The 13,917-nt window shown below is 35.3% G+C and overlaps 1 protein-coding gene across 2 annotated transcripts in view; it reads right to left on the reverse strand.

The window, feature by feature from the left end:
• tjp1b (tight junction protein 1b) overlaps nucleotides 1-11,957 on the reverse strand; it is a 163,847-nt gene extending 151,890 nt beyond the window's left edge. For both annotated transcript variants that reach the window (XM_067380318.1, XM_067380321.1), the window contains exon 1: nucleotides 11,914-11,957. In XM_067380318.1, the coding sequence (XP_067236419.1) occupies nucleotides 11,914-11,942 (29 nt within the window). In that variant the 5' untranslated portion in view covers nucleotides 11,943-11,957. The remainder of the gene's footprint in view (nucleotides 1-11,913) is intronic.
• Between the last annotated feature and the right edge of the window lie 1,960 nt (nucleotides 11,958-13,917).

Below are 13,917 nucleotides of genomic sequence, written 5' to 3' on the forward strand. Positions count from 1 at the left end.
AGTCTTCGCTACTGACTGATACACTCATAAAGACAGTCTTTGCTGCCATCTAATGGTGTAATAATGTAACTTCTGCTGCTGTTCACGATCAGGGACTGTTTTTCCGGCGGAAGGAAGGCTTTTAGTGAAAGTTTACTTCATGAAAGTTGCATTGAAACATATTTTAGCTTTAATATTTGTATTGTGTGGTAACCGTTTTATAAAAGCAATAAGGTATTCAAGGCTAGTGCTGTATCGTGAATAAGTCACGGCTGAAGGGGTTGCAGGCACTCCGCTTCGCATCTATCAACGCCCTTCAGCCGTGACTTGTTCACAACAGACTGCAGCACCAAACTTTAATTTTACATTGTCTTATTACACTCTTATGAGCAAAGGTTCTTTACTGGCATCGATGGTTCCATGAAGAACCTTTAACATCTATGGAAACATTCCATTGCACATTCCATTTTTTTTTTTTTGCACATTCCAAGTTCTTCACTCTAAGAAAAAATGGTTCTTTTAAGAACTGTTAACTGAAAAGTTCTTTAGGAAACCCAAAATGGTTCTGTTCCAAATCTCCCTTTTGGAAGCATTATTTCTAAGAGTGTACCATGAGCCATATACAAACACGTGCACATTACAGGCAAACAAGACAGGGAAAAAAACATACACACTAGTTATGTTTGTATTCAAATGTCATGAATCCCAGCTGGAGGCAGGATGTGTCCTACTTCCACAAAGAACGGTAACTCAAACACACAAATTGCCCAGTTAGCCTCACTCTCCAACATTTGTAAAGACATTATTTAGCTAAAAGCTGTGTTTACTCTTTATTTAAACAACAAGTTTTCATAAACGTGACAATCCCCAGGCACTAATGCATCATCATAGAGACGTCTGCTCAGATTGTGGCTCACTTCATCTATTTGTATCAATTCAAATCAAAGTCAACTTAGAGACTCACTCATAGCATGTACGATAGGTTATATAACTTTACCTTATAAATATGTATATATGTAAATGGAAAATATAACGAATTAGATGTTCTTGCATTCCATACTCGTATTCCTCATACATATTCAACATCGTCCTCATGCGTTCTTCTTTTTCCTACACATTTCAAACGAGCCTTGACCTCTCCCTTGACCTTTCGCACCTGAAACATCTTTATTGTTTTAAACCGCGTACTTACATACGGTGGCCGTAATGCTGCGCTCCCGTCATGGTGTCCGTGATCATGCCTCTCTTCTCTGTGTTGTTACCGTGTATGCGGTTTTCAAACCGTCCAGCTCCTTTGTGTGTCTGTCTGTAACTTGTGTGACCCAAAATGATTTTGTCATATTGCCACGTCAGTGACTGTGTGTTTGATGTGTGTTCCAGCTCTGGGTCAAACCAGTGGCGCTGTTGTCTCCATCATGACTTTGCTGTCAGTCAGACATGAAGGAGGCCTACTTTAGCGAACAATGCGCCTGAGTGTGCCTTCACCACACTGAGATTCATCTTTTCGATGTCTGTCCTCCCCCACTGCGAGCCCACGTCCTCTATTTCAAGCCCAGATTGGATCTAGCCTGATTTCACAGGGCCAAAACTATCTGTGCATTAACCAGGTCTGCTGGGCTCCATTTTGTGGCACCAGGTTTGGGAAAAATTCAGAATATAAGAATTAGGGGCCTTTCAATCTGTTAGGTAAATTAGAAGTTAAAATGGAAATGAGATTTGAATTGCAATTTGAAAAAATTTATTTATTTACTATTTAAAGACTGTATATTTATTTCATAATTAATATATTATATATTCAATTACATATTGTAATTATATTTTATATATTATATAGTTCAAAAATATTCTACTGTCACAATCCCAAATGTATCTATGATTAAAATAGTATATATAAATAAAAAAATAAAAAAATAATGTAATAAAAACACATGTATACATTTATCTTATACATATATTTAATTCAATACATTTAATTTTACAAATTAAAAGGATTTTACAATCAGTCCAAATATAACAAATATTAAAATATTATATTATATATAATACACTTAAATATTTTTAAAAATAGATCTATTTATTTAAAACAAACATATTTATATATTTATCTCATATATATTTAAATATGTCATTATATTTAAAAGACATTTAATTGACATATTCTAACTATATTTTTATATAGTATATAATTTTACAAATTAAAAAGATTTTACAATCGCAGTTCAAAAATAATCTATAATTAAAATATTATATATATATTTTTTAATCTAATGTATTTAAAAAAAAAAAAAAAAAATATATATATATATATATATATATATATATATATATATATATATATATATATATATATATATATATATATATATATATATATTTAAAACAAATATAGCCTATTATATATTTATCTAACAAATATTTTATTATAATTAAAAGACAGTTAATTTACATATTCTAATCTAATTATATATTTATATATTATATAATTTTACAAATTATTTTATTTGAAATATTGAAATTATATATTTATACAGTATATAATTTTACAAATTCAAGATTTTACAATCGCAGTCCAAGGGTAATCTATAATTAAAATATGATATTATATATAATAAAATGAAATAAATTGATTTTTAATTTAATGAAATGTATATTTAAATATATTTATATATATTTGAAACAAATGTATTTATATATTTATCTAACATATATTTAAATAAAATTAAAAGATTTACATATTCTAATTATATAGTTATATATTATATAATTTTATAAATTATTTCATTTACATATTCAAATGACATATTTATATATCAAATATTATATAATTTTAAAAAATTAAAAAGATTTTACAATTGCAGTCCAAAATTAATCTATAATTTTAAATATTATATATTATAAAATTAAACAGATTTTTAATTTAATGTAATTTAATTAAAATACATTAAATACATTTATATTTATTTAAAACAAATATATTTATATTTTTATCTCAAAAATATATTTAATTATAATTAAAAGACAGTTAATTTGCATATTCTAATTATATATTTATATATTATATAATTTTACAATTTAAAAAGATTCTACAATCTCAGTCCAAAATTAATCTACAATTAAATTATCATATTATATAAATAATAAAATAGAATATACATACAATTATCAGTAATTCATACTGAAAAATTAACACATGAAAAAATGAAAACGACACACCATTTTTTTTTACAGCAAATTTCATTACATTCAAATGACCATCCTGCACACCAGATTTAAAGAGAGTTCTCCATTTAATTCAGAAGTGCACAACACTTGCTGGGCGAAGGCCCCATTTTCTATTTTTACCTCATCTTCCATCACACCATGTACAGACACCTGAAATACGCACACCTTCCTCTCCTATTGGCCCTGCAGGCTGTTCATGTCACATCCCACTCACTAATATACACAGCACACACTCACAATCACTGTCAGCTATTAGTCTCCCTGATCAAACAGCGCGCTGACACCACAAATAAAGCAGCTTCAAACGCACGACTGCTGGAGCCTCTGGCGAGCTTTACTCTCTGTCTCATGCATACATCTAGAGTCTCAGCACACTTTCCTTAGCCTTAAAATGATGTATTGGCGCTTGTCAAAATTCTTCATGTTTAAAAGACAAGGTTGAGGCGAAGCTTTGATGTGGTTTCCAATTATGGCTGTATACAAGTAACAAACAGATGCACTGTCTTCCTATTACACAGACAGGTGAAGTCTGTTTACATAAGGGAGATGAGATAAGCAAACTTGTAACAGTGATGTCAGCAATTATTCACAGTTAAAGGCAAAAATTTTGATATACGTGGCAACAGGACACTCAACAGTGCAGGTAAAACAAAATATAAACCTAATTTAAACTGTAAATTCATGACTTCCTAAAACATCCAGGCAATACAATTTTCAAACAAACTCTTTATTAAAAATCAATGGACTACATAAAAGGAATGGCAAGACATTTCGGTTACAGCTAACACCTAATCAAACGTTGTCTCAATGTAGTCATTGGTTTCTGTCATCGTTTTTGTGTGTGTCCCTTTAAATGCAAATGAGCTGCTGCTCCCAGCCCCCTTTCCAGAAGAGGGTGGAGCTTTAACAGCTCGTGCTTCGGTTGCTCAAAAACAACAAAGGTGGAGAATTTCACGCAGCCAAAATGACGATTGTCAGTAATGGTGTTCAGCCTTACTGTTAGTGGATACATTTATTTAGTTGCTGTGGAGTTGATTCAACTCATCGACTAGCATATTAATCTTTTGTGCAAATCCAACGTTGAATTGACTCTTGTTTGTGAAGCAGTCCGCCGTAAAATAACGGCATGGTAACAACACTCTACTACAACAACTCTTCCTCTTCTCTAAAGCAGCCCAACATGGCCTCACCCCCTTTGTTGTGTGTTCTCAGGGGCGGGTGTTTATGTAAATTTTAGGGTTAATGATGTCACTAACCTGCTCTTTGTAGTCCCTACCAGCCGTTTGTTGTAGTCCTTAAACAGAGAATTCTTTAAAAGAAAACATATCCCTTTGCATTGAACTTTGTGTTGTACAACCCGAATTCTGGAAATGTTAGGACATTTTTAAATTTGAATAAAATGAAAACTAAAAGACTTCTGAATCACATTTTATTCACAATAGAACATAGATAACACAACAAATGTATAAACTGAGAAATTGTACACTTTTTTGCACAAAATAAGCTATTTTCAAATTTGATGCCTGATACAGGTCTCAAAAAAGTTGGCACAGGGGTGACAAATGACTGAAAAAGCAAGAAATTTTGAAAATATTCAGCTGGGAGAACATCTAGAAACTAATTAAGTTATTTGATATCAGGTCTGTAACATGATTAGCTATAAAAGGGATATCTTAGAGAGGCAGAGTCTCTCAGAAGTAAAGATGGCCAGAGCTGTGAAAGAGTGCATAAAAAGATTAAGTGGAATACTTTAAAAACAATGTTCCTCAATGTCAAATTGCAAATCTCATCATCTGTAGTGCATAACATCATTAAAAGATTCAGAGAAACTGGAGAAATATCTGTGCGTAAGGGACAGGGCCGAAGACCTTTTTTGGATGCCTGTGGTCTTCGGCCCTCAGATGACACTGCTTCACTCATCAGCATGATTTTGTCAATGACATTACTAAATGGGCCCAGGAATACTTCCAGAAACCACTGTCGGTAAACACAATCCACTGTGCCATCTGCAGATGCCAACTAAAGCTCTATCATGCAAAAAGGAAGCCATATATGTTCAAAAACCAGCATCTCTGATGGTATGGAGGTGCATAAGTGCATATGTTATGGGCAGCTTGCATGTTTTGGAAGGCACTATGAATGCTGAAAGGTATTTAAAGGCTTCCAGACGATGTCTATTTCAGTGAAGGCCTTGTGTATTTCAGCAGGACAATGCAAAACCACATACTGCAGCTATTACAACAGTATAGTTTTGTCGTAGAAAAGTCTGGGTGCTGAATTGGCCTGCCTGCAGTCTAGATCTTTCACATATAGAGAACATTTGGTGCATCATTAAACAGAAAATACATCATAGGCGACCATGAACTCTTCAGCAGCTGGAAACCTATATCAAGCAAGAATGGGACCAAATTTCAACACCAAAACTCCAGAAACTCATAACCTCGATGCCCAGACGTCTTCAAACTGTTCTGAAAAGAAGAGGAGATGGTAAACACCATGGTAAACATGCCCCCGTCCCAACTATTTTGAGACCTGTAGCAGGCATCAAATTTGAAATGAGCTCATTTTGTGCATAAAATTATAAAATTTCTCAGTTTAAACATTTGTTATGTTATCTATGTTCTATTGTGAATAAAATATTGGCTCATGTGATTTGAAAGTCTTTTAGTTTTCATTTTATTCAAATTTAAAAAATCCCAACTTTTCCAGAATTTAGGTTGTAACTTTGAAGACGTTTTTTATGCTCAAACAGGAACATTACACACTAACGTTAAAAAGTGTAATCATAATCACTCACCCCTTTAACTTAGATCATAAACCGTTACGCCTATCAGAAGTCTCTCCTAAATCAGTTTCGTAAGGTGCCTTCATATGCAAAGTCACTGCCTGATAAGGCAGCAAGGCAACAAGTCAGCTGCTTAAGATGTTGGACGCAGTCAGAGGGTTGAAATTTCTTCTCCTGCATCCTATCTTCTGCAATCCAGAATGGCAGCACAGCTTTCTTTGAGCTGTGCCCTCTATTGTACAGGTGTGAATTTGCATTTCCTTCAGCCTGAACCTTATTCATTTCACTTTTGGTGTGAAAGGACCTTTACATTTGCCAAAAATATAACTTGTTTTGTTATTAAAAACAAACAAACAAGAACAGCTCAGGTGACAAAAAGTAATGTAACGCATTACTTTCCATAAAAAGTAACTAAGTAACACAATTAGTTTCTTTTTAAGGGAGTAACACAATATTGTAACACATAACTTTTAAAAGAAACTTTCTCAAACACTGATAACCACATGATATTTCTAGACAATACATGAAATTTCTCTTGATTGTTTCACCCCGTTTCACATCAAGTTCATTAAAGAGATGTGAGGAAAAAATTTCCATTTTTAGACTGCGCCATAAAAGTGGAGGAAAATGGGAAGCCCACCAATGCAGACTAGTATCTTCTGTTTGATTCATATCACCCGTTGGTGGTGTGAATCAAACTGGGTGTGATTCGTATTTCACAACATCAAGCACCTAGCAGAGAGTGTATCCACATATCCTGAGACTGGGGAACAAGAAAATAACTACATTAAGCATGCTACATTTATCTGGACAACTATGGTTATCCAGATAGGGCATTTATTAAAACCCAAACAAAAGGGGGATGAAACAATCAAGATTACAATCAAGTTACTTCCTGTGCTTTAACAACTGAGAATGTCTTGTCATTCCTTTTTATATAGTCCAGTGATTTTTAATAAAGAGTGTGTTTGAACACATAATTTAATCAAACATTGTGTAGGAATTCAGGGAATGAAACATAATTGTACATATTGATTTGTACTTCACAATTTGGAACCAATCCCAGAATCCTAATGCAACCCACAACCCTAAGTATTAACTTAATTTATATCATGACAACTCTCTGAAGAGTTTAGCATGGTAATGGACATGACAATGTTAATGTATTTGGTCTTTGCGGAATAGATCTGCTATGCTGCCTTTGCTGCTGCTGTTGATTATTGCTGCTGCAGAGCAAGCACGGAGACACAAATAGCAAATATGAAATTACCCGTAGCAGATCTATACAGGTGGAGCTGGGGAAGGTGGAGGGGTTCAGAGGGTTTCTGCGCCATCTAAAGTTTCATGACAGAACTTGGTATTTATATTACGAACAGTTTAGTATCATTCATATCATATTTATTAACATTTTAAATGAGCTTTTACAATTAAAAAAATACTGAAAATGGTTAATGTCCAGGCAGAAAAGTTTATGGACATTTCCTTACAATGTAATGCGTTACGTTAAAACACAGGTAAAACACCAGTGAAAAATCAATACGGAAACTTATTTCATATTAACACAGTACATGGGCTTTATTTTTGTGTACTTCTATATATTCAGATTTCATTTAAATAAAATTTTTATGTGCTTTTGTCATTTTATAATTAATTTTATGCTCTTACAGTGCCTGATACACGTTGCATTAATTACTACATGTACAGTATCTGCAGTTAAACAAATAAAGAAATGCCACTGAAAGGGCACAGAAATGCGGACATTTCTTCAGGCCTGCAAGCATCCTGAACAGAAAAGGTCAATGTCTCCAGAGACTCCAGAAATACGGAAGACTGATGAGAAGGATTCACACATCACAAGAGACAAACAGCAGCATCCTCAGCATCTCTGCCTATCTATCCAATTGTGTTGATGCCAAGCAAAAAGCCATTTGCCTGATCTCGCTTTATTCATAGTTTTTTCCAACAGCCACAGCGACACCCTCCATTGACAGACTGTGGCTGTTAAAGGAAATAGTATAATCCTACAATAATCTGCAGTTTCAGAACTGCTGTTCCCTAGTGTTTTTGTGCCAACTAGCCAATTCTACCAAAGACCCTTTTCACATTTCTGGGTTTCTCAGAAGCAGAAGTCGTCAAAGTTGAATAAAATTCTATGGCGGTATATGAGAGAATAGAGAGTATGCATAGACGTCACTTTCCCGCCAGAACGCGCTCCCTCAGCTGGACTGAGTGGCAAAAGAACCTGCTGCATGAAAGGATTTAATAGGAGAAACTGCGAAAACGCTAGTAAAACAAACGATTACACTTAAGGTTGGGCTCGAATGTCAAAGAAACCTATTGACATGGAATCGTGTTTCCTGACATTTATATGTGCCTGATTTCAATGCTGGGGAAACACATAAAGCAAATCTGCCTGTGAACACTTTATATACAATATCAGTAGGTCTAAATCCGACTGATCACTTATATCAATGATATATCATCATATCGTTCAGCTTTAAAACTTGTATAGCCTAGTTTTTGTCGGCGTTTATTTAAAAGCACCCAATTATGCAGAATATAATGCCTCGTTTCCACTGAGTGGTACGGTTCGGTTCGGTACGGTTCAGAACGGTACACCTTGATCAGGCTTGCGTTTCCACCGCAAACAGTACCCTTGATAGGTGTGGTGTAGCCAGAAAATAGTGATCGACGTCATTCTCGTGCGAAGAAGAAAATGATATAGTAAACAACAATGGAGGACATACTACAGCAGATCTTGTTCTTGCTTCTCGGCTTGAGGCTGTCTTTCACAAAAAAAAGACAAGTTTTGCATTCGGCGTTTCAGAATACCAAGATTGCAAAGTTCAGACGTCCATGCCGAATGCAAAACTCGTCTTTTTTTTGTGAAAGACAGCCTGATCAAGGTGTACCTACCAGCAACCCGCGTAATTTAAAAACTATTTTACTGTGTCATGAAATGTAGTTTTAAAAGTTTTCAGGCGAGAATGTAGTTGTTTAAATCTCAAATTTGTGGTTGATTTATAAATATAGCGCCTATTTGAAAATTTGATCTGACGTTGTCGGAGTTGTGAGATCCAGGCGATCACCGGGCGCTCGGTACTCATGTACCCAACCGAGAGCAGCTGTACCTCGGCTAGTCCTTCTGACATTCGCCACTGGCTCTGATGTCTCTGTAATGGTTAAAAACAAGATATCATTCATCTTGTGTATAACGGGCAATCTTTGGTCTCATGAATTTATAATTTGTTCCCGGACAAATCGTTTTGGCCGAGGGGAAAATTAAGTTTTATAACTTTATATATTTATTTAACTTTACCGTTGTAGTGCGCTGTATGTTTGACTGAATTGTTTGCTTGTCTTTATTTCTTATTGTATAGCTTCTCATATTTTATTTATAATGGTTATTATTGATAATTAAAACTGACGTTTAACAAAAAGAGAAGGTTGTTTTGTCGATAATCAGAGTACATACACATATTGCCTGAACCACAGATTAATAGGTTTCATATTTTTTAAATAAAAACGAAAAGAGGCAGGGTTGTGTTTTATATTTTGTTTTGTTATATAGCCTACATGAAGTGAAGATAATTAATGCACGCGTTGTCTGAACCACATTTGTGTTTGGCGCCTCTTGTGTTGTCATTCCCTATGGTCATTCCCCTTGTAGCACACGCAAGTGACGATTCTCTGTCAACCAATCAACGTTCTGCAGAGTGTAGCTCCACCCTTTTGGTACGGTACTGTTGTGCTTGGTACCCCAACGAAAGGGTCCCAAAAAAGTGTTACGGTACGGTTCGGAATTCACAACTTTTGACAATGGAAATGGAAAAAATGCATACCGTACTGAACCGTACCGTACCGTACCACTCAGTGGAAATGAGGCATAAGATAATAAATATTTAATTGATGAGTGGTCAACACAATATATAACAATCCAATATATAGGGTATGATTTTATCCCAAAATCCATTGTTTCGACACAAAATAATAACCGCAGATCCATGTTTCTCTGCTGGAGTCCATCTGGTTCTGTGAATTGCAGTGATCCATTTGCTTTTTTTCTGTAGCTTTTGGCAGTCTGTAAAAATATACCTCTGATTGTGTCAAAGCTATTTGTACAGTCATTCGCAAAGCTCTTTCCTGTTTTGGATGTGTTTTGTGTGTTTTTCGTGGCATTCACGTTGAAAACCAATGCTGCCGCTCAGTGGGCGTAACCGCAGTCATAACGGTCGACGTTGACGTCACGTGCATACCCTCTATACATTAAATATATATTTTTGTGTTCCCATGTTCTCAAATAACAAAGAAAAACTCAACAACAGTGTTTTCACAACTTTTAAAAAATATGGGGACAAAATAGAGATTGATAACAGCAGTCAGAAAAGAGAAAGATGTCAACTTTACCGTATAGAGTGCTCCAGGGATGACGCATTTTTGTAGGCAAAACCCGGAAGCGAGTTAGCAATTTAGGACTTCCGGTTCCAACGCCGTAAAGTCTATGGGTTTTTTGAATGGGTTATTGCTAAATCGCCTGAAATAAGGTCTGTGGTCAACAAAGCCTCTAAATATTTTCACGTTTTGATCTATGACATAAAACACACCTGTTATAACCCACTTGTGATTTTTTTTTAAACCTTTACTGTGTCTTAAAAACGGCGGTTGCTAACAAATTGCTAAAAGGGACTACTTCCTTTGGCGGGGACTTTAGACGTCATCATGATAAACAGGACATTTGGACTGCATTTCTCATGAAAAAGTGTATAAGTATTCATAACAGCACAGATCATAATCTGCGAACATGTTTTTAAATAACATTGTTTTTTAAATACAGTTTGAAGAAGCTTGGTGGTGACAACGTTGATCCACGACCATGGTGTGCTGTAGTCCATTTATAGCCTACTGTTAGCTTTATTTGGGCTTCAAAATGTATTTATGTTGTTTTAACTTTTAAAGATGATTTGATAAACAAAACATGTAAGTGTCATAACCCTTTGTTAAACACAGAGCTTATTTTCTGCGATTTTCCAAAAGTCTATAGGAAAAATGCATAGGCTTTCAACCGAGGGAACCCATGCACCGCTAACTTCCGGGTTGGCCTACAAAAACGCGTCATCCCTGAGGTACTCTATCCGCTTTTTAAGTCGTGACGTAAGGAACGCCGTTTCCGGGTCCAAGCCTCGACTCACTTGAGAATGCCATCGACGGCCGTTTATGAGCGCTATTTATTCATTTTAAACATCAATCATTTTAAAAAGTTAAACATTTTAAATACTTACAGTCTACACAACAGTCTCCGTACTCACAAAGTCACAGATATTAATATTTTAACGATTTATAAAAGATGAATCATTGTCTGGCCATCTGGAATTTTGGTATGGAGATAAAGGTTATAATTATATATTTTTTGTAGTATTACACCACATCGTGTATGTATATTAGCACCATTTGTAGTTTTCTTGTGGTATGAGATATGAGTGGTATGGTATGAGTGGTATGAGTGGTACGGAAGCGCTGTACAACCGGATTAGAAACACCGTCAAAGCAGCGGTAACTAGTTTTTTGTAATTTGATGAAAAGGTACAATACTAAGTATAGTGTTATAAATGTACATACATTTAAAAAAAAATTAAAATATAAAAAAACATTCAAGATTTATGATGCTGATGACCGTTAAAACGCATCACCAGTCAGTGAGAACGTCACGGGTTGTCATATCGTAATTACAAAATGGCGCGACCGCAACTTAAAGTCAAATGACATAAAAGGAGAAAAGTCTGACACTGTGCTCTACATAGAACTGGAGTATAGGCCCTTTCAGGCTCTCATTCATTCATTCATTCATTCATTCATTATGCAAAACAACCCCGAGGGAGCTGGAGCGGACAGATTGCGGCAATTACAGGACAGGCGATGGGATATCTTACCTCGTGTCAAAAAGTGGGTCTGTGTACATAGGTAGAAAACAACCCGTGTCTTGTCCCTTGGACAGATCGTTCTCTTGGCTGTGAGCTGGTTTAGTTTGTCCTTGCTTCTTGTTTCCTCCAGCTGAGCCATCTGTGAGGGAGAAACGTCAGAGAAACAGTGGACTTTTAGGAGACAAAAATCTTTCAGACACCTTTGAAAAGTTTACTTCGACTTCAGTATCTGAATAGTAATGTAATGACGATTCATTTTCTACTCTGAACGGAAGTATTTTGGAACCATTTAGTCAAGGTCAGACATATTTCTGGATCAGCATCGTTTAATCTAGTTTGTTCAAAATATATATATATTAATTTGCTTATTAATATTTGAACAACTTTGTTCTGTCAAATCAAAGGATAATCCAGCATTATTAGCTATATGAAACACATAAGCAGCAAACACACTTATAATGAATCTCGCTAGTTGTTGTTGTCTCGCTATGTACATTTACATTTCTAAGGGTTTGACTAAAGGAATAGACAATATAGTTTGTTAATGTTATTAATGATAGTTATTGTGAAATGTTGGCAAAAGTCTTTATAATGTCAAAATGATGTGTTATTTTTAGGTAAACGGCAAAACAGAGTTTTTACATCACTAATTGTTCGTCACTAATTGTTTCTAAATCCGAGGCTGGAAAAAAGTATACAGCAGGTCTTTACACCGAACATATAGAGCGCCTCCTTCAGGTGCCAAATCAAACTGCTAGCTCTGATATAAAATCACGAAGCCTGTCTTTAACGAAGTCTGTAACACAAGATTGAGAGTTAAATTGCTAAAAACGTTGTACCAAGGTCTTCTGTAAGGGTAAAGACTGTAGATTAATTGCATGAATAAATCATAAGACCCCGAGCTTTGAGTAATAGCTGAGCTATCCTGATATTTTGGCCTGTGTATCATCCTCACATTAATCTGCATTCATTAAAATGCAAGATTAAACAAAATTAGCTGACAAGCTTAACCTAGACAGTTAAGTTTGAGGCCATATGCTGGATTTTGCCCATCACTGTTTGTAGCTCAGGCTAGCCGGTAATCTCCTCAGAGGGGCGGATTTAAGCGGGCTATTTTCTGCCAGCTCTTAGTGGGACGCACTGGCTTAAACTGATCTTTCTGTGCCTTACAGACTGGGTTGGTGTCTACTTCTATGGTAGTCAGCATGGGCTTTAACAACACTTTGAGATTAGATTAAGATAGCAGACCTCAGCGATTTGCAAAGGTGTTTGTGAAGGTATGAGGTTTTGCATTTATACAGGATCCATATTTTCACATATGCAAACCTTATGTTTACTTGAATACCTTCCATATTCAACTTACGAAGAAAGTGCAGAACTCTTGCGGTTCAAAATGCTTACGCTCCATCCTACGCCTCCCCTATTCAATTTACGGAAAAAGCTTAACTGATGTGATGCAAGTTTTACACTTTCTTTGTAACTTGAATATGGAAGGCGGTCCGGCGGAAGCTAGATATTTTACTTCAAATGCATCGCTTTGCTTCAGAAGGCCTTTATTAACCTGTGGAGTACGTTTATGATGGATGGATGCACTTTCTTGAGCTTCAAACTCCCGCTCACTGACATTATAAAGCTTAGATGCATCAGGATATTTATTAATATAACTCCGATTGTGTTCATCAGAAAGAAGAAAGTCATGTACACATAGGATGGCTTGAGGGCGAGTAAAGCTTTCTAATTTTCATTTTAAAGTGAACTAATCCTTTTCCCCTTTTGTACAGATGGTAATGAAATTAAAAGACTGTTCTGCTGCATCTAGTAGCAAATTGATATCTTATTCAGTTTTGTATCCTGTTATTGAACTTAGTTTTTCTCGAATCACCCTTAAAATTTGCAAACCAGTCAGTGCATATCTCAAAACAACTCGTACAAACAGCACGACCCAATGGATTACATGCAAAAGCCTGTAACTTGCTCAAAATTCTTAGTTCATCTCTCAAATTCAAGTGAACA

Source organism: Chanodichthys erythropterus, chromosome 24 (genome assembly GCF_024489055.1).
Source record: "Chanodichthys erythropterus isolate Z2021 chromosome 24, ASM2448905v1, whole genome shotgun sequence".
Classification (NCBI taxonomy): domain Eukaryota; kingdom Metazoa; phylum Chordata; class Actinopteri; order Cypriniformes; family Xenocyprididae; genus Chanodichthys; species Chanodichthys erythropterus.